Source organism: Procambarus clarkii, chromosome 45 (assembly GCF_040958095.1).
Source record: "Procambarus clarkii isolate CNS0578487 chromosome 45, FALCON_Pclarkii_2.0, whole genome shotgun sequence".
Classification (NCBI taxonomy): Eukaryota; Metazoa; Arthropoda; class Malacostraca; order Decapoda; family Cambaridae; genus Procambarus; species Procambarus clarkii.
Genome location: NC_091194.1, coordinates 2,637,259 through 2,656,975, shown reverse-complemented (window position 1 = coordinate 2,656,975; position 19,717 = coordinate 2,637,259). Strand labels below are relative to the sequence as shown.

At 38.3% G+C, this 19,717-nt stretch overlaps 1 protein-coding gene across 3 annotated transcripts in view; it reads left to right on the top strand.

Moving 5' to 3' along the window:
- Positions 1 to 19,395, top strand: part of LOC123769886 (hemocyte protein-glutamine gamma-glutamyltransferase) — a 27,411-nt gene extending 8,016 nt beyond the window's left edge. For 2 of the 3 annotated variants that reach the window (XM_045761309.2, XM_045761310.2), the window contains exons 2-14: positions 8,283 to 8,397; positions 9,226 to 9,432; positions 9,931 to 10,061; positions 10,231 to 10,372; positions 10,836 to 11,062; positions 11,203 to 11,380; positions 11,674 to 11,928; positions 12,907 to 13,088; positions 14,964 to 15,203; positions 15,699 to 15,839; positions 15,994 to 16,149; positions 16,405 to 16,544; positions 16,956 to 19,395. In XM_045761309.2, coding sequence (XP_045617265.1) covers positions 8,292 to 8,397; positions 9,226 to 9,432; positions 9,931 to 10,061; positions 10,231 to 10,372; positions 10,836 to 11,062; positions 11,203 to 11,380; positions 11,674 to 11,928; positions 12,907 to 13,088; positions 14,964 to 15,203; positions 15,699 to 15,839; positions 15,994 to 16,149; positions 16,405 to 16,544; positions 16,956 to 17,106 — 2,256 coding nt within the window. In that variant the 5' untranslated portion in view covers positions 8,283 to 8,291 and the 3' untranslated portion in view covers positions 17,107 to 19,395. Of the gene's footprint in view, positions 1 to 3,809; positions 3,969 to 8,282; positions 8,398 to 9,225; positions 9,433 to 9,930; positions 10,062 to 10,230; positions 10,373 to 10,835; positions 11,063 to 11,202; positions 11,381 to 11,673; positions 11,929 to 12,906; positions 13,089 to 14,963; positions 15,204 to 15,698; positions 15,840 to 15,993; positions 16,150 to 16,404; positions 16,545 to 16,955 lie in introns of those variants that run through there. The other variant, XM_045761308.2, reaches the window with a different exon arrangement.
- The last annotated feature ends 322 nt before the right edge of the window (positions 19,396 to 19,717 follow it).

The following is a 19,717-nucleotide window of genomic DNA, read 5'->3' as shown; positions in this document are numbered from 1 at the left end:
TTCACAGCCGTCCTAGACAGCGACGGCGTCTGTCTGTGGCATGACCTGTTTCACAGCCGTCCTAGACAGCGACGGCGTCTGTCTGTGGCATGACCTGTTTCACAGCCGTCCTAGACAGCGGCGTCATATTCGAGCTGTGGCTACATATATTTGCCACCTGCCGCCTTGCACCACACACGTGTTTAGTAACCCCAGCTGGAAAAATATGCTCCGGTAACCTTATATCAACGCAGGATCAACGTTACATCAATGATATAACATTAAATTAACGTTAAATCAACGTTATATCGACGTAGGATAAACGTTAAACAACATATAGAATCAAGACAGAGTCATTGTCACAGTAATCGTCATTTACTTATGAGGATATCCGATGCCTAGCGGGTATAATATCCTACACCGAACACTGATGACGTTGATTCAATCCTGAATCAGATTCATCAGCATTGATTCAGAGTTGAATTGGCATTGAATTTGTTGATTCGGATATTGTGCCTATACCTGGTGCCTGTCTCGCGGTCGTGGCCGCAGTTCTCCAGCACCTCCACGTTAGCAAACAACGTTTGGTGCTTTGATATTCTGTCTTCCACCGTTGGCATTTTACCCCGGGCGCGGACCTCCCCCGGGGTGGAGGGAGGCGGTGTGTAAACCTAGAAGAACCTGGAGGCGCCGTTGAAGGTCTCGCGGAGGGCAATATGTATATGGCAAGACTAGGCATCCTCCAGCCTGCGGCAGACGTGGCTGCTTTGACTGTTGATGAAGTGCACGCCCGTCTCCCCTTCCTCCCTACCCCCCCCCCACACACACACACACGCACACGCACACACTCACACTCATGAACGTGTGGGTGACCCCATCCAGTGGCTGGGAGAGGCGAGAAAGCTTGACCTCACTCACTTCCTGTTCTTAATAATACTGAAATTACCAGCCGAAAGTAAGACCATGAAGGTTGATATTTATTTAACTCTTGGAATATTTTGGGAGTAAAGCCTAGCCTTAATCATAGTGGTAAAGCCTAGCCTTAATCTCAGTGGTAAAGCCTAGCCTTAATCTCAGTGGTAAAGCCTAGCCTTAATCTCAGTGGTAAAGCCTAGCCTTAATCTCAGTGGTAAAGCCTAGCCTTAATCTCAGTGGTAAAGCCTAGCCTTAATCTCAGTGGTAAAGCCTAGCCGTAACCTCAGTGGTAAAGCCTAGCCTTAATCTCAGTGGTAAAGCCTAGCCTTAATCTCAGTGGTAAAGCCTAGCCTTAATCTCAGTGGTAAAGCCTAGCCTTAATCTCAGTGGTAAAGCCTAGCCGTAACCTCAGTGGCCGGTGTGGATTATGAAGGGGCACGGCAGCTATGGCCTTACATAATGTCATAACGGACACCCAAAAATGCACCTCCAATGATAACACAACTGCTACTTTACACAGTACCCTTTATTTTGTACGTTGGACCCCATAGCGTACAAAATGAGACGCCTTGGTTGAGACGATGAGTTGAAGGCTTACCGTGAATCAATCTGAAGCTGTCTCCTGCTTGTATATATGTATGTATTGGATACCTGATCAACCAGGCTGTGACTCATACGTCAGGCTGCGAGCAGCCGCGTCTAACAGCCTGGTTGATCAGTCCAGCAACCAGGAGGCCTGGTCGACGACCGGGCCGCGGGGACACTAAGCCCCGGAAGCACCTCAAGGTATATATATATATATATATATATATATATATATATATATATATATATATATATATATATATATATATATATATATTTATATATATATATGTCGTACCTAGTAGCCAGAACTCACTTCTCAGCCTACTATTCAAGGCCCGATTTGCCTAATAAGCCAAGTTTTCCTGAATTAATATATTTACTATAATTTTTTTCTTATGAAATGATAAAGCAACCCTTTTCTCTATGTATGAGGTCAATTTTTTTTTATTTGAGTTAAAATTAACGTAGATATATGACCGAACCTAACCAACCCTACCTAACCTAACCTAACCTATATTTATAGGTAAGGTTAGGTTAGGTAGCCAAAAAAAGCTAGGTTAGGTTAGGTTAGGTAGGTTAGGTAGACGAAAAAACATTAATTCATGAAAACTTGGCTTATTAGGCAAATCGGGCCTTGAATAGTAGGCTGAGAAGTGCGTTCTGGCTATTAGGTACGACATATATATATATATATATATATATATATATATATATATATATATATATATATATATATATATATATGTCGTACCTAGTAGCCAGAACGCACTTCTCAGCCTACTATGCAAGGCCCAATTTGCCTAATAAGCCAAGTTTTCATGAATTAATTGTTTTTCGACTACCTAACCTACCTAACCTAACCTAACCTAACTTTTTCGGCTACCTAACCTAACCTAACCTATGAAGATAGGTTAGGTTAGGTTAGGTAGGGTTGGTTAGGTTCGGTCATATATCTACGTTAATTTTAACTTCAGTAAAAAAAAATTGACCTCATACATAATGAAATGGGTAGATTTATCATTTCATAAGAAAAAAATTAGAGAAAATATATTAATTCACGAAAACTTGGCTTATTAAGCAAATCGAGCCTTGCATAGTAGGCTGAGAAGTGTGTTCTGGCTACTAGGTACGACATATATATATATATATATATATATATATATATATATATATATATATATATATATATATATATATATAAACTGCAAGGTTATTGCAGTCTTCGCAACCGATTGGTTCCGTGTTCGATTCCCGCATAGTACAGAGACGTTTGGGCTCATTTTTATTTTACCGTTTAATGAAGATTAAGCTAACCCAAAGGGTGGCACGGGCATGAATAGCCCGTAATTATTTTATCAGGTCACTTATCAGTAAATAGGTACCCGGGATTTAGGTGACTGTTGTGAGTTGCATCCTGTGGAAGGTCAGGCGATTGACCTAGAGGAACCCCAGTAGGCCTAGCACGCTCCATGACCCCGGAACCATATAATTTTTATTTGGCAATTATAGTGAAAATGACATTATGTGATAATGATAAGCACACAATGAAGATTTAACAAACTAGTTAAGACATTTTACATGCTTTAGCGGCGCGGCACCGTCATCTCAACTCGTGCTTACATATTCCATGTAAAGGACTTAGGTTGTAATAATATATATAGGTTGGACATGTATATGAGTGAGTTTGAGTGGATATAATTAGGAGCGGCCTCGTATGGGCCAATAGGTCTTCTCATGCACTTTCATGAATTGTTATGTTCTTGTATCTTATATATTATGTTCTTATATTTATATATATTGCTAGTATTTACCTACTCAAAATTTTCTTAGATTAAGGACCTGCCCGAAACGCTGCTCATACTAGTGGCTTTACAAAAATAATTACCATGCTATGTATCCTCACAATCCCAATATACCTTCTTGTATATATATAAATAAATAAATATCAGGCATGGAATATAGAGCCTCATATATATACGTTCATTTTCGCCGGTTTAATTAACCGAATTTTAAAATACATAAATATAGTGACCTAAACAGTGAAGAGCTTAGCTCAATATACAAAAAACTACAAAGTGCAATGTAAATTTAACCTCTAAAACTGGTCAGGGTTTTCGCCCAGTCATTCAAGAAGTTACATAAGATGTATGGACGTCATAGCAGCGCTTCCGTCAGCCGTGAGCGGTGGGCGAGTCCCCCCTGAGTCTCCTGTAACAGTCTCCTGTAACGCAAGGCCACCCCCTCCCCACTCACTGTCTCCTGTAATATTACCAGGAATGATTAATCCAAACTTGTGAATCAGACGTGTTGCGGGCAGCGGCCCTGACCACGCGGGGGGTGGGAGGTGGTCCTGTAGGTGGAGGAGGCGCCTATAAATACCCAGAGTTGGGTGGGTCAGCATGTCATAACCAGCAGAGAAGCACGCCGTGCAGTGCGCTCCACGCTATACTCAACGGGTTTATACTTTGTCTCTTCTGCTACTACAGGTAATAATACTTCACGCTTTAGTTCTCTCTCGCATATTGTTTTAGAGTGACTTAACCGGCTCCGCTAGTTCTTCAGTCTCTGGTCCAGTGATACGATATTTAGATAATATGTGACTTGGATTTAAAGAATATTTTATTTATTTATTTATTTATTTATTTATTTATTTATTTATTTATATACAAGAAGGTACATTGGCATTGTGAGGATACATAGCATAGTAATTACATTCTTGTAAAGCCACTAGTACGCGCAGCGTTTCGGGCAAGTCCTTAATCAAAGAAACTATTATTATTAACACAGGTACACACAGCAATGTGATGCAACCATAATCTATATGAGGGATTAGAAAGTATAGGTCAAACTAATATCCCCCGTCTCACGGTATGGTTAGCATACATGGAATCTGGAGAAAATAAGAGATGTGAGTCCATGAGGCTGCACTAGCAAACACTGGGTAGAGCACAAGAATATCTTCCAATATTCGTGGGTGTATGAAGTAGTTACAGTGCTCAAAGTTCCTCATACCATTTGGGCTGAAATAATTGATAACCGGGCACATAAATATAATGTTTGTGTGCCAGCTCTTGTTCACGTAGTTAACAAATGTGGTGTTCACCGCTGGGGGTCATTACCTGCAGCCACCTGCCATAAGTGTCAATGTCCCAGCCTATCCTGGAGATTATGATGTCATTACGTCACATTGTCAAAATGTTGCGCTAATTATCTTACCGGTTTGATGCATTAATTAGTTTGATAATTATTTTATTATATTAAGTGTTGTATTGATCGATGTTAGAAGGTATAAATGATAAGTATGTTTATAAAGTGGATGACACCGTCCGTATAATACCTGGTATGTGTTGGTTGCTGAGGCTGGTATTTATGGAGTCACAGTCTGCCTGCTTGAAGAGGCGGTGGTGCCGGCTTGTGTGTCATACACTGCCATACACCGCCATACACTGGTGTGCTACTAACCTTAGCAACTCTTAAGAGTCAGGGCATTAGAAATGGACACTGGGAAGCAGTTAGTGAGTTAGGAATGACAATATCATGTAGAGATGTGAGCTAATTGAAAACTCACACCCCAATAAGTGACTCGAACCCATACTGCCAGGAGCACTCTCCAACTGGTGTACATGCAGGACCCCTTAACCACTCGACCATCACGACCGGACAAAAGATGATGGTAGCCGAGACTAATTCCCCATCATCCCGCCGGCACTCTGATGGTAATCTTGGGCATGGTATTTTATCAAATCACCTCAGTTGCATATATGCCTGGGGACCATTCAGGCTTGTTCGCATGTGAGCTAATGTCCAGACACCTCAAGATAAGGGAGAGCGAGCCTAGATTGTTGGGTCATATTGGATGAATGAATGTTGATAGATTGACGAAGAGAACGTTCACACGATAAGGAGTAGAGGAAGACTAGGAAGAAGGTAGGCTGAGGTGGTACGAGTGTATTTACTATTTGTTTCTGCAAAATCTAGCTCTTGGACCCCGTCTTTCTAACCCATCTATCTTTCCTCTATTATGTCTACAGAGGCACATAATGGGCTCAGGAACTGAACCCCACAATTCATTTTGCTGAGGAAATTACAATCTTGATGAGCTAGTTACAAAACTAAATGCACATCAACAATGGGCTCGAGACCGACCGCAAGTACAGTTTCTAAATTAAGCAACTGACATATGTGGAGAGCTAGTGTGTCACACTTGATATGTTTAACCTGCACCCCCCTACCCCCCCCCCATCCAGTGGGCGGTGGTGGATAGGTTACAATCACTTAGTTACTACCTACAGTTAGCAAACTGGGGATACTTAGCTAAGACGTCTGGTAGCAGATCATTTTGAATGAAATATTTAAACAACTCTGGAACATTTGTTATAGAATTGTTTCTGAATTCATGTATCTTTTCACACTCCATCACATAGTGACGGAGGGTGTGCGAATAATTTTGTTGACACAGTTTACATTTGGTCAGGTCTACATCAGCAAGTCATGAAAATTCCAAGAGATACTTGTAACAGTCTGAGCCGAGCAGTAGTAACATCTAGAAGTCTGATGATTTTATTGGATGATCCATAGATGTGTGACTCTTCTTGCATGATAGTATGATGATAGATGGAATTACTGGTGTCGATTTCACTTTGCCTCAGATCTTCAAGATTTTGTAGAAGTTTGCTCATGCCGCCCCCCCCCCCCTACCCCCCGAAAAAAACAAAGAGAGCTAAGCATTCCACGAAACACATGGCGCAGGCTATGAGCTGAAACATTCCACGTCGTCTTCCTTCTCCAACTTGCTTCTTAGAAGTTCTGTTTATAAATGTCTGGGAATGTGCTGGGTCTAATTTGCTATAACAAATCACTACATAAACCAGCTCAAGTGGACGTTTATGTAGGCAGCATATAGCCTAGTTTACAGTGATAGAAAGTGTGCTGCAGCATCAAGAAAATAATACTTTAACATGTCCATTGTATATTGAAATAAAATATTATTATTTATTTTAAGCGTGAAAGCAACGAGGTCTATTTTGAACATAAAGGTTTATTTTATTTTTATATTATACGGAAAGGAGGGGGGGAGGTTCCCCTGCGTTGCTCTGATCTATTTGTCCGTCTGTCTGTCTGTCTCTCCGTCCGTCATCTTTATACAGTATTTGTCTCTCCTTCATTTGGCCCTTTCTCGATGTACACTCCTGTCATTGCCTCCATGGAAGGCTACCTTTTATTCTGTCAAATTTCTTATACAATGTATTTTTTTGTACTTTCTTACAAATTGCATTTTTATCAACCAACTGTTTCTGTTCCGCCCGGGATTCCCGATTGTGAGTCGAGAACGAACCCAACTCTACTACCGAGACGGAATGTGCACAAGCCTTTGAGGAGTCCACATATATGACATGGGCGGTGCAGAGGCCTTTGAGGAGTCCACATATATGACATGGACAGTGCAGAGGCCTTTGAGGAAGTCACATATGTGACATGGGCGGTGCAAAGGCCTTTAAGGAAGCCACATGTATGACATGGGCGGTGCAGAGGCCTTTGAGGAAGCCACATGTATGACATGGACAGTGCAGAGGCCTTTGAGGAAGTCACATATGTGACATGGACAGCGCAGAGGCCTTTGAGGAAGCCGCATGTATGACATGGACAGTGCAGAGGCCTTTGAGGAAGTCACACATGTGACATGGACAGTGCAGAAGCCTTTGAGGAAGTCACATATGTGACATGGACAGCGCAGAGGCCTTTGAGGAAGCCGCATGTATGACATGGACAGTGCAGAGGCCTTTGAGGAAGTCACATATGTGACATGGACAGTGCAGAGGCCTTTGAGGAAGTCACATATGTGACATGAACAGTGCAGAGGCCTTTGAGGAAGTCACATATGTGACATGGACAGTGCAGAGGCCTTTGACGAAACCACATATATGATATGGACAGTGCGGAGACCTTTGGCGAAGCCACATATGTGACATGGGCAGTGCGGAGACCTTTGAGGAAGCCACATTACATCGTGCAGAGAACCTGCCTAGGCGCCATCATGATGCAATCTCTTGGCCCACACCGGTGAAGCTGCCTACCTTGCAACCCTGTTCATTGACGGCTATTTTCTTCCTCGATCGGGAAGGTCTGGGGACATTCTTGGCTGGCTGGGAAGCAACAGTGATACCCCAGCACTGACGTTTGCTTTAATTAATGGAAGTTGTTGCCATGTTTGAATGACGTTGCCAGATGTGTTTGTGTTTACAAGCTGCTGCGGGGTCACTGACCTTACTGATGCACACTTGTAGTTAGATGGTTCAGTATTCTTATGCTCGTTAATTAGCATTGGATCTGCTTTAACATTCAGGAATTAGAGTACTGCAGTTGAACACATTCATGACAGGTACTAACATCTTTGTATGTGCTCATCACCGTATTAGGCTCACAACAGAATGGTCCCGGGTTCGATTCCCGCGAAGAGAAACATATTTCGGTACGTTTCCTTACACGTGATGCCGCTGTTCGCCTAACAGTAAATAAGTACCTGGGAGATAGACAACTGTTGTGGGTTGCATCCTAGAAAAGATCAGTTGGTGGCCTATGGGAGACCTCGATAAAACGGATTTCCTGTTCCCAACACTACGATTTGGTTAAGTCGCACGCTTGGCATATCAAAAAGATATTTGTTTCTAGTGTGGTGCCCATAGATTCGGTTACAGCCCTCTAGGAATTGATCGCCAAAATTAATTTAGCTAAGACAGTTACAATCTTGATAAAGTAGTTAGATTGTCTAATGTTCTTAATTGGATGTTGTTGACCAACAGGTGACGACGATGGCTGCCACTGCCACCGGTTACAACAACTGGCTCAACAGTCTACGGACCGACTACGCTCGCACCATCGAGAGACGCAGGCTCGATGAAGCCGAGGCTGAAAAACGTAATACAAAAAATTATATTGTTTTGCATGTCACTTAATTTTTGCTTGATTATATAGCAATATGTTTACATTCTGTTCACCAGTTGACTATGCCAGTGTAAACCAAAGTTCAGATTTATATGTTAGCTCAGTTAGTTTAGTTCATTTATTATGCACCCCATACCCATCTTGTGGGCGGTAGTGGAAATACAGAGGCACATAATGGGCTCAGGGGCTCAGTTTCATGCTTTACTTTTCCACTTTCCTCATCACTCGCCTCTCCTTATCTTCCCTCATATAGGCTCCTTCCCAACCTTCTTCTTTGTCACATCTTGATAAAGGCCCAGTATGGACAAAAAGTTGTTAATTTCACAAGTGAATGGTTGGGTTATTCTCATAAGTATTATTTTGTAGAAACACATCTATTATCGTTGAAGCCACATCGTTTAGTTTAGTTCATTTATTATGCACCCCATACCCATCTTGTGGGCGGTAGTGGAAAGGGTTACAGAGGCACATAATGGGCTCAGGGACTGAACCCTACAATTCATTTAGCTAAGCAAGTTACAATCTTGATGGGCTAGTTACAAAATTCAGGCACATCGGGTGGACCCTTATACATCAACTGACGTTAGTTGAAATCTAAGGGATGATGCTTCTCCCATACTCCCATGTACTAAAGAATTGCTGTCTTATAGGTATCTGTTTCATTTACACGATTCATAGCTTTTACAACAAAATGTAGCTATCATTTACCTTCTTTACTCAGTGTACTCTCTTCTTATGCTGGACATACTGTTACAAATTATGTAGCAACAGTATTATAAATTGTTAATAATCTATTTCCAGCACCCACTTCTGCCAACAAAGTTGACCGTCTCCACTGGTATATCAAGGACAATGCTAAAACCCACAAAACTATCAAGTTTGATCTTGTGCATGACCAAAAGGCAGCCAAGCCAGTGCTTCGCCGAGGACAAGCATTCTACCTGGCCATCAGGTTCCACAATGACTTTGATGTTACCAAGGACCGTGTTATCCTCAACTTCAAATTTGGTGTGTTCATTTTCTTGTTTGTATCATTACTATATTTTTCAAAGGTTTCTTTATGACCATAGATAAGCTTTTATTTAACATGTTGGCTGCATTAATTAGATATCTATAGGGGGAAACCTTTGACAAGCTGCTGGTATCCTGTCCCCGTCCTGGGCATTAGAGATATGGTGACATTCTGGTAAATATTATATTTACCTGAGGGCCATTAACACACTAGTGGCTTCGACAAGGACAGGAAGCCGGTGGCTTGTCAAAGGTCGCCCCCCCCCCCCCCCCTCCTATTTGTCCTGATGATTTTTTCAAACTGGATTATAAAGTTCAGCAGAGTTTCGGCATTTAAGGCTCTGGTGGATAAGCAGTTCCATGGTTTATAACCCTGTGGATGAAAAAATATCTCCTTATAGCATATAAAATTTAGATTTATAGCAATACTAACCAAGCTTAATTGTAAAGCTCTCTACCTATAAGCATGGCCTAACTTTGGATTTCTCTCTGCAGGACATAAACCAGCAGTTCAGAAGGGTACAATGGCTGTAATTGTTGTTGAGAATGACAAGTTTACAAAGACCAAGAGCGACTGGGATTGTCGCATTGACCCTGGCAGTCGTGGCAAAGATCTCGTGTTGCAGGTGGGTCTTTTTCTCTTTTCTTACACTTGTCTCTGTCTGTATCTCTATCTCTATCTCTCTCTCTCTCTCTCTCTCTCTCTCTCCTATGACAGTGAGAATTATATTGACATTTTGCTTATATAATGCAGTCCTTGGTAAGGTAATCATTTAAACATGTCTTGTGTTCAAGGTCTACATTCCAGCAGCTGCCATGGTAGGCATATGGCATTTGGATATTCGTAGTGGCCTCCAGGACTTGAGCCAGGGCCGAGCAATGAACCTCTACAGTGATGATACCGACTGCTTTGTTCTCTTCAATCCTTGGTGCAAAGGTTAGCATACACAATATTCATAGACCTGGACAGATTAAAGTTACAAATATGATATCAGTAGGGTTTCAGCTGTATATTATGGCTGTTTAATAGATATATGGTACATATACTATACTGTATAGCTCTGGAATAATTAATATTGTACTGTATCAGTGTTCTAGTCATTGCTGCATACTGTGGGAATTCTTAATACAGCATCTTCAGTATGCGAGATTGGAGAATTAATTATTTTCACAAGTACCTGACCTGATAAACCAAACTATGTACAGTATGTGTTTGTGTGCTATATATTTACATATATTTTTCGTATTTTGGATGTCACATTAACAGATAAAATTTAATAAATTTTTGAATGAAGATTTTTATGTTTTAATTGTGTTGCTCTTTCTTTATAATATAATACAAATATATAAACATGAACTATAACAAAATATTGTACAGTATATGTTTAATAACTTTTCAGATGATGCTGTATACCTTGATGATGAAACGAAGAGGGAGGAGTATGTGATAAACGACAAGGGTAAAGTGTACGTAGGTGCTTATAAAAAGTCCCGAGGACGTCCGTGGGCATATGGTCAGTTTGATGACGTGGTTCTTCCTGTTGCCGTCTACATCCTGGAACTAAGTCGTGTTGCCGATTCTGAACGTGGCAACCCAGTCCAGGTTGTGCGAGGGGTTTCTGCAGGAGTAAGTATTTTTCACACAACATACTGAATATGCCATTAAAAATGTTATACTATACTTACAGTATCTTTTAATAAAGATGTGATTAAAAATTTAATCACTGAAGGTTACAATACTTTAACTAATTTATATGATTGCTTTAGGTCAATGACACTGACGAGGAAGGAATTTTACAAGGACGATGGGATGGGGAGTACAGTGATGGTGTCGCCCCATTCAAATGGACTGGTAGTGTTAGAATCTTGGAAGATTTTGTGAAAAATGGATATAAGCCCGTTAAATATGGACAATGTTGGGTCTTTTCTGCTGTTGTCACTACAAGTAAGACTAAACTTTGTAACTGTAATGTCTACAGTATATATTTTTATAATTTACACAATACAGTACAGTACATGAATATTGTAATATAATTTGGCATTCTGTGTGTTTACTATAAATTCAATATTGTGTATAAACATAAAAATATTTTATTCATAAAATATCCAAAGGACCATATTAATGATGTTTTAGTAGGTACAGTAAAGCTAGTAGTTATGAACAGCATTTCAGGAATAAACAAAGTTTTGTTAAGTTTTTAATTCATGTACAACTCATTCTTTGTTTCATATCCACAGTTTGTAGAGCTTTGGGAATCCCTTGCCGATCCGTCACCAATTTTGTTTCTGCTCATGACACCAATTCTTCCCTCACTATTGACAAGTTCTTTAACAAAGAGGGAAAAGAGATTGAAGGTGGACCTGATCAGGATAATTATGATTCCATTTGGAATTTCCATGTGTGGAATGATGTGTGGATGGCTCGAAATGACCTTCCACCAGGCTACGGAGGTTGGCAGGCAATTGATGCCACACCTCAGGAAGCAAGCGATCGTAAGCATGCATTAGCTTTTGTTTCAAAACCATCACCATTACCCTGTTTCTCATTTTCATGGGTTTAAAAGTCATTTTACCTAAAATCCAGTGTTTAATGTAATGAATGCCTCTTTCTGGTGGAGAGGAAGGGGAAATTTCGAGAAAATACTAAGCCATTACAACTATATGACACATGGAAAAGATACAAGAACAGGATAGGAGCTGGGATTGGAGGATGGACTGAAGGAATGATGCTCAACCATTTAGCACATCGGGGATTGAATACTAACCTGCAAGAAATGATGCTGTCACTTTACCAACCAGTCCAAGTGGCTGGGCATGGTGGGTCACCCTTGGTGACTCCTTGAGCAAGCGGTGGCTAGCCCAAGGAGCCACAAAGGGAACCTCACCCAGAAAAGATAAACTTTTGGGACTTAAAATTTATTGTTTTATAAAATACCTATTATGACTACGGAATGTTCCAGTATAATAGAACAAAATATATAGTACAGTGGTTCGTGTCCTCAATTTCCAGTCAAGGATTTTGGATTCGATTCCTGGGCAGGACAGAAGTGGTTGGGTATGTTTTCTTTCACATGCCTCTGGTTACTTAGCTATATATTGGTACCTGGGAGTTGGGCAACTTGTGGATTGCTTCCTGGTAGAGGTCGGTAGTTGACCGAGAGGAGGACCTCAGGACAAGCCAAAGTACAGGCTTCCTGTCCCAGACAATAGGAATTTTATCATTAGTACATAAGGGCAGTGTATTAGTGTTGCTGTATCTTGGCTAAGTTTGTTAACTGTCAATACTGTCTAAAAATAAAACATAAGTGTTGTTAATTTAAAACAAGCTGGGTAATGTGTACAATATATAATTTTCTGTTAATGAGAAAAGGTTCCATTTAGGACCAATGTTAATATTACCAGTAGAATTAATAACCATGCTCAAGGTGTACTTGAAAATAATAAATGTAAGCAATGTATTATTTTTTTCAGACAAGATGCAGTGTGGACCAGTTTCATTACAGGCCATCAGACGAGGTGACATTGGTCTGAATTACGATGCCCCATTTGTGTTTGCTGAAGTAAATGCTGATGTAATGCATTGGGGTGAGGACCCAAATAGTAACTGGGGATGGAGCAGGATGAAGATGAACCAGTACCACATTGGACGTCAGGTAAGCTTAGCAGTTGCAAAGAAAGAAAGTGTTTTAAAAGTACAATACTTTCAAACAGTCAGTATGTGTATTGTGTTTCAGGAAAAACTAGTGGGGTAAATCATGAGGCGAGATTTGGAATAAAATAGCTCTTAAGTTTTATTTATTTATATATTTATATACAAGAAGGTACAGTGGGTTGAGAAAGTACATACATTGCGATTTGAGTGTAACATTCTTGCAAAGCCACTAACACACAGCATTTTGGGCAGGTCCTTGAACTAAAGAGTAAAGGTAACAGAATTTGAGTTAAACATAACTACTTCATTATAAATTGATAGAATAGATGAAGTTGAACATCTTAAGTACTTAGGTGAGTGGGTTAGCACAAGGAGGGAAACTTAAGATGAAATTAGGTACTTTTTGGTTTTACTTTTGAATAAAGCATGGGTTGGACAATTTTTTAATTCATTAAGGATGGGTTCCATAGACTGGCTCCTCTTATTTGCATGGAGTGTTTACGCAGATTTAGTCAGACTCTAGGAATATCTGAGAGTATTTATTTCTGGTGTTCTATTACATCTATCAAGGAAGAGTTTCATATCAGGATTAGCATTTAGGAATAAGGTTTTGTACATGTAAATAACACAAGAGAATGTGTGGAGTGAGTGTATAATTAGCATGTTTAGGGATTTAAACAGAGGGGTTGTGTGTTGCCTGAAAAGTTTGTTATAGTTCTAATAGCAGATTTTTGCAAGGTGATGATGTGCTTGAGGTAATTTTCCTTGGATGAACCTCATGCACAGATACCCTATGTTAGATAGGATTAGATTAGCAAGTAGTACAGTGAAAGAAGAGCAGAGTAGGGAACATAATATCTAATTTTAGAGATACCAACTGTTTTTTTTTTTTAACTTTTTTGGCTGTGTGTTGTATGTGGGTGCTGAAGCTTAATCTCTTGTCTATGTATAGACCAAGGAACTTTTCATCATTTTTAATGCTAATGTTAACATTGTTAACAATCTTTTCCAACAGAGTCAGAAGTTGTCTTGTGTTCCCAGTTGAACAGAAAATTAATATTGCAGCTTTAGAATATTTGTATGCAATTTAATAGGAAACATAAGGAAAAGTTAGATTCTCGGAAAGACACCAACGCATTCACTATATACAGCATCTCTCTGACATACCAAACAGCATCACATATTTACCTGAATTTACCCAAGTTCCACTATCTCCCTATTTGCCTCATCGGGATCAGGATGCCGGCGGCTTATCATCTGACCAATCCCTGCATCCACCAAACTGTTGTATGTGCATGCAGTTGTATGTATTCATCCAGCCAAAATTTATGGAACCAAATTGGAGATTCAGTTTAAGCAGTTTTGGTTAATAGGGAGATCAGTGTACAGTACTGTGTATTCTTGCTTAAACAAATTCAATATCCCATTCCACAGCATCCACCAATCTTTGTAAAAATTTCTTGTATGTATGTACCTTACCTAAATAAACATTTATTATTATTTTATCTGAAATTGTCCATTCTTTGCTATTTTATGCCATACTTTTACTTCTATTATTTGCAGATTTTAATGTACAGTATTAGTGAAAGCAATAGCTAACACTTTTATGCATATTCTGATACAGTACTGTACTTGCTCTCTTAAATATTAAAAAAGAAAATCCCCAAAACTTTGTTGTCCTCTGACAGTGTGAGTGCATTCCACCAAAAGTTTTTAGTTATTATTCATTTCATCATAATGATTATACAATACAGTACAGTATTACAAAATTAGAAACCTTTTGTTACATCTACCTTTCTGGTATAAAGTAAGTAATTGTGTAAATAACTGAATGTAATGAAATATTAAGACCAATAGAAAATTATATTTACTACAGATCCTGACCAAGTGTCCTGGTGTGGAGGATGATGTTGGGGACAAGGACCAAGAAGATGTATTAAGTGATTACAAGAATGAAGAGGGCACTGAAGCAGAGCGTCTGGCCGTCCACAATGCTATCCGTGGATCAAACAGAGCTCAGCAATACTACGACTATAAGAAGGATATAAAAGAGGATGTTTTCTTTGATTTGATAGAGATTGACAAAATCTCAATTGGTGACCAATTCCAGGTCAAGGTAAGATATTCATAAATGGTACATTAGAATTTTTTGCTTACATTTCTTAATGATTATTATTTACTACTTTTAATAGCAATTTACTGAAAGTTTATTTTCATATTAAAAAATCAGCCCATTAAATTTTATTTGTGAGTATTCAATTGATAGTGACAATTTATGGAGTTCTAAAAACAATATCACAGAGTTAACAGGGAAGGAATTGGAAGACTGATGGGCATATAAAAGTTGTGCTAAATACTGTGAAAAGTTAATCTGTATGTAAGAAGCTGTGCATATGTAAGTGTTGACGATGTAAATGAGTGTCTGACTAGTTTGATATTAATGCCAGTGTGACGTCATACTGAATACTCAATATATACCAGTACATGAATGAGCTCATAAAGGAGAGCAACACCAGGTGTCTATTTTGTTTTGTCTATGTTGGTAGGGATGTTAGAAGGGTGTAAACCATGTGTATAGGCTTAATATAATTTAATAAATTTCTCGTGGCAGGTTGTGATCCGCAATGATTCTGATTCGACAAGAAAAGTCAGTGCCTATCTCTCCGCCCAGTCCATTTATTACACTGGTGTAAATGTTTCTCTCATTAAGAAAGCTGAGGGAACCTTTGTTCTGCAGCCTCAAGAATCACGGGTACAGTATATGTCATTTGATTGTCAAGCATCTTTTGATTTTGATATGCTTTATTAATGAAAAATATTCAGTACAGTATGTATTTATCAAAAAGCCCCAAGTTGGGAAACCTATATAGCACTTAATTATATTTACTAATAGCATAAATATACAGGATGTGGCATTGACTGTGAAGTATAATGAGTACTGGAAGAAGTTGGTAGAACAGTGCATGGTGAAGATTTATGCTATCTGCCGTGTACAAGAGACTGGTCAGACCTGGACTGAGGAGGATGACTTCCAGATAGAGAAGCCCAAGCTGCAGATTGAGGTAAATATTATTATGACATCATTCAAATAAGACTGAAATTTATATAAGACAAAATATAAAAGACTGAAATTTGTCTCATTTTTGAGAGTAAAGTAATTAGTTTTCCTTGAATTGGGTATTTACAACTATAGATTCTCAAGTTTCAATTGGTTTAATTAGATTATCGTTATTATTCTCCAAGTTATTTTTTCATTATTTTTTATCTTGCATGTTGAAATAGTGCATGAATTTTCATGGAAATACAAATATTTGCAGACTGCTGAAGATGTAATAGTGCGTAAGCAGTGTGAAGCCACGTTCTCCTTCACAAACCCACTAGACGTTCCCCTTACTGAAGGCCAACTCAGTGTGGATGGTGCTGGGCTAATGCGACCAAGAGTAATCAAAATTGAGAAGTAAGTTTTGAATACTGTACTATAGAATTCGCACTCTGTATTCATGAAGTATTTAAAGTTATGTGATACAGTACAGAGTTGAGGATTTTTATAATTATAAACATAATTAATAGCTATTGTCACCATTCCTGCTTATGTAAGAAATATCAATGATTCATTTTGCAACACTTTAGGTGTAATTTTATAATATACCAGTACTCTTGGTATAATGAATGACAAAAGATAAGCATTCCATCCTAATTAAAAGTACAGTACAGGGTATTCCATATTAGAAGTGGAATTCCATATTCCATACTTTAGAAGATTAGTAGAAACATATTACAGTATTAGCATTGCAAATGTGGTATTATTTCTGTCATTCTGTTGTGGCATAAGTTATGTTACATAGCCACATTTCTTTATATCTTTCAGTGATGTGCCAGCTAAGGGATTGTTCACCCACACTATCAACTTCCTACCACGTATTCATGGAGAGCGCAAGATTATTGCTTCTTTCAACTCCAAGGAACTCTTTGACATTGCTGGTGCCAAGTCAGTCATTGTCCAGAAACCACCACAATAAAATGTTCTTGATAAAATAGGATGTAATCTGGAATGAGGGCCAAATTAAGGCAGCTGAGTAGCTTTAAGGTTAGTTTCTTGTGTTGGAAATGATCAGAAGAATAACTTGGTAATCCAGCTCACACACATGAAAAGGTGACAGTAAGTAATTATCAAAAAGAAGGCACCAAACCGGGAAGGCTATGTAAGAAGGTGACAGTGTTTCAGTCTGTCCTGGATCCTTAATAAGTCACAATATGACTCAATAAGGGTTCAGGATGAACCAAAACATTGTAAATTTTCATCCGATTCATGTGTGTGTGCGAGTGTGTTTTTGGTAACATTTTCTGCCATATTATTGTGACTTAGTTATCAAGACATTTACTGTTTAAAGTACTTTTAAGTTGGTGATTACTTAAATTAGAACTTGGATACTGTGTTTATTTCTTATTCAAGTAGAGTACAATATTCATAATGGGAAAATAAATTTAAGGACACTAAAGACGGAGTGGTTAGTGCATTGGGCTCTCAACCAGGCAGGGCATGATGTTCAGCCAGGCTATCTTACACCTAATACACCTGTTCACCCAGCAGCAAATAGGTACCAAGTTGACTATTGAGGGTTGCATTCTTGGAAAGGTCAGTCGTTGACTAGTGGATCTCAATAAAAAGCGTAACAGGTTTCCTTTTCATAAAGAAGGGAAACTACATTGTTGTAAATCATACATGATTTCCAATAAAAATTTAGTGTATTATGATCTAAATAATGGGTGAATTACTTGCCAGTCTCTTTTGTAACTTAAGAACGAGAGAGCCAACTTGAGAGAATGAAATTAGTACAAGTTACTAACTGAGAGACACTAACACTGGTGGCCTTGACGAGGACAGGAAGCGAATTATGCATTAGAAAGCTTTTCCATTACTTAGAGTTATTTTTACAGTTATTCTTTTTTGCAGCTATTAACATAAAGTAATTGATTTAAAATATTTATTATGTAATCTACAATGCAATTTGGTGAATAATTTTATTTGTCTTTTACATAAACAAATTTAAATCATTTATTATGTTATGTCATTTACAAGTTGTGAAATGAAATTATCTAAAATTTTTTGGCTTATATACCTGCTTAAAAGTGGCTTTTAAAAGCTTTTTATTATCTATATGCCTTTTACCGCTTGACTAAGTTGTATATGAAGACCAACTTTAAAACAGGCAATTAACTTAAATTCTCTTCACATGTAATATGCTTAAAACTGTTTGCAATAGCATTAGTACTTTTGAGTATATAAATACTAACACATGCAGTATATGTATCTTTAGCATTTGCTGTGAATTAAGAGAAATTTAGTTTTTTGTAGATTGCATTCATGAAGTATTCTAGCCAGGAAGTTCAAGTATTTTAATTATATTGATGCAATGCTTATGAACAGAACATAAAAGCATTGGCAAATTATTGAGTTAAGAACACAAAGTAAATTAAATCTATCATTTCATATACTGTAAAGTAAATGTTGTCTATCTTAGTATAGACAACATAACCTAGAGTGGCATAGTGGTCAGCACCGATGGCTCTGAACCGCATGTTTTCGAGATCAATTCTTGTGCAGGACGACATTTTTCGGAACATTTCCCTATATCTGATGCAGCTGTTCACCTAGCAGTAAATAGGTACCTGGGAATAAGGCAACTGTTGTGGGATGCATCCTGGGGCCATGTCAGTTGTTGGCCTTGGGGGACCTTGATAGGCTTTGCAGGCTTCTTGTCCCCACACAATGGGGGAAACTATATTTGTTCCCAATTTTTTGGTGCTTGTCTGTGTTCATTCTTGAATTAAAATTGTGTTTTTTAGTCAAAATTGTTAAGTTTAGAATTGTTGCCATCTGAATGACTTCAGATTGTAATTAGAACGAAAGATTCTATTTAAGAAGAAGATACTGTACATTTGATATTTTTGTATAATATTTTGCAAAACCAATTTGTTTTAATGGTAAAATATTTACATATACTGTAACCATTTGTTTTTGTTTTAGTAAAACAAAAATTAAAGTATTAGTGTTTTGAGTACTCACAGAAAATATTGAAAATATGATACTAATTTAGTTATCTGTATCTGTTTAGTTAATTTAGTATCTGTTAATAAAATATAATTGTAACATTAATATATTATTGTTCAATACAGTACAGTACACATTTATCCTAAACCAATTTATGTAACAATTTTATTAATGAGTGTTTACAGTATATTTGTAGTCATACCATATATTTTTTCTTGCAAATGGTGTATGCATTTCAATAAAGATATTACAAAACTGTCCTGTTTTAAATCATTAACAAAAATTAATAAGATAGAAAACTGATGTAAAGGTTGCAAGGGGCTAGAGAAACTGGCCGAGTTTGGAAAGGAGAGGAAGATAGACAATTTTTTTACTATGAGTGTTATTGAAGGGTTTATAGTAAAGAAACTGGTTTTATGGGTTTAGAACAAAAAAAAATGTATGGTTGTGTTTAAAGGGACCCTTGGCCTTGAAGAAGAGGATATGTAGCATCTGGGGGGGGAACCTGATGGGGCTCCCACATATGCTCACATACCGTCTTCTACCATCCCGATACACAATATTTGTAATTTGCTATT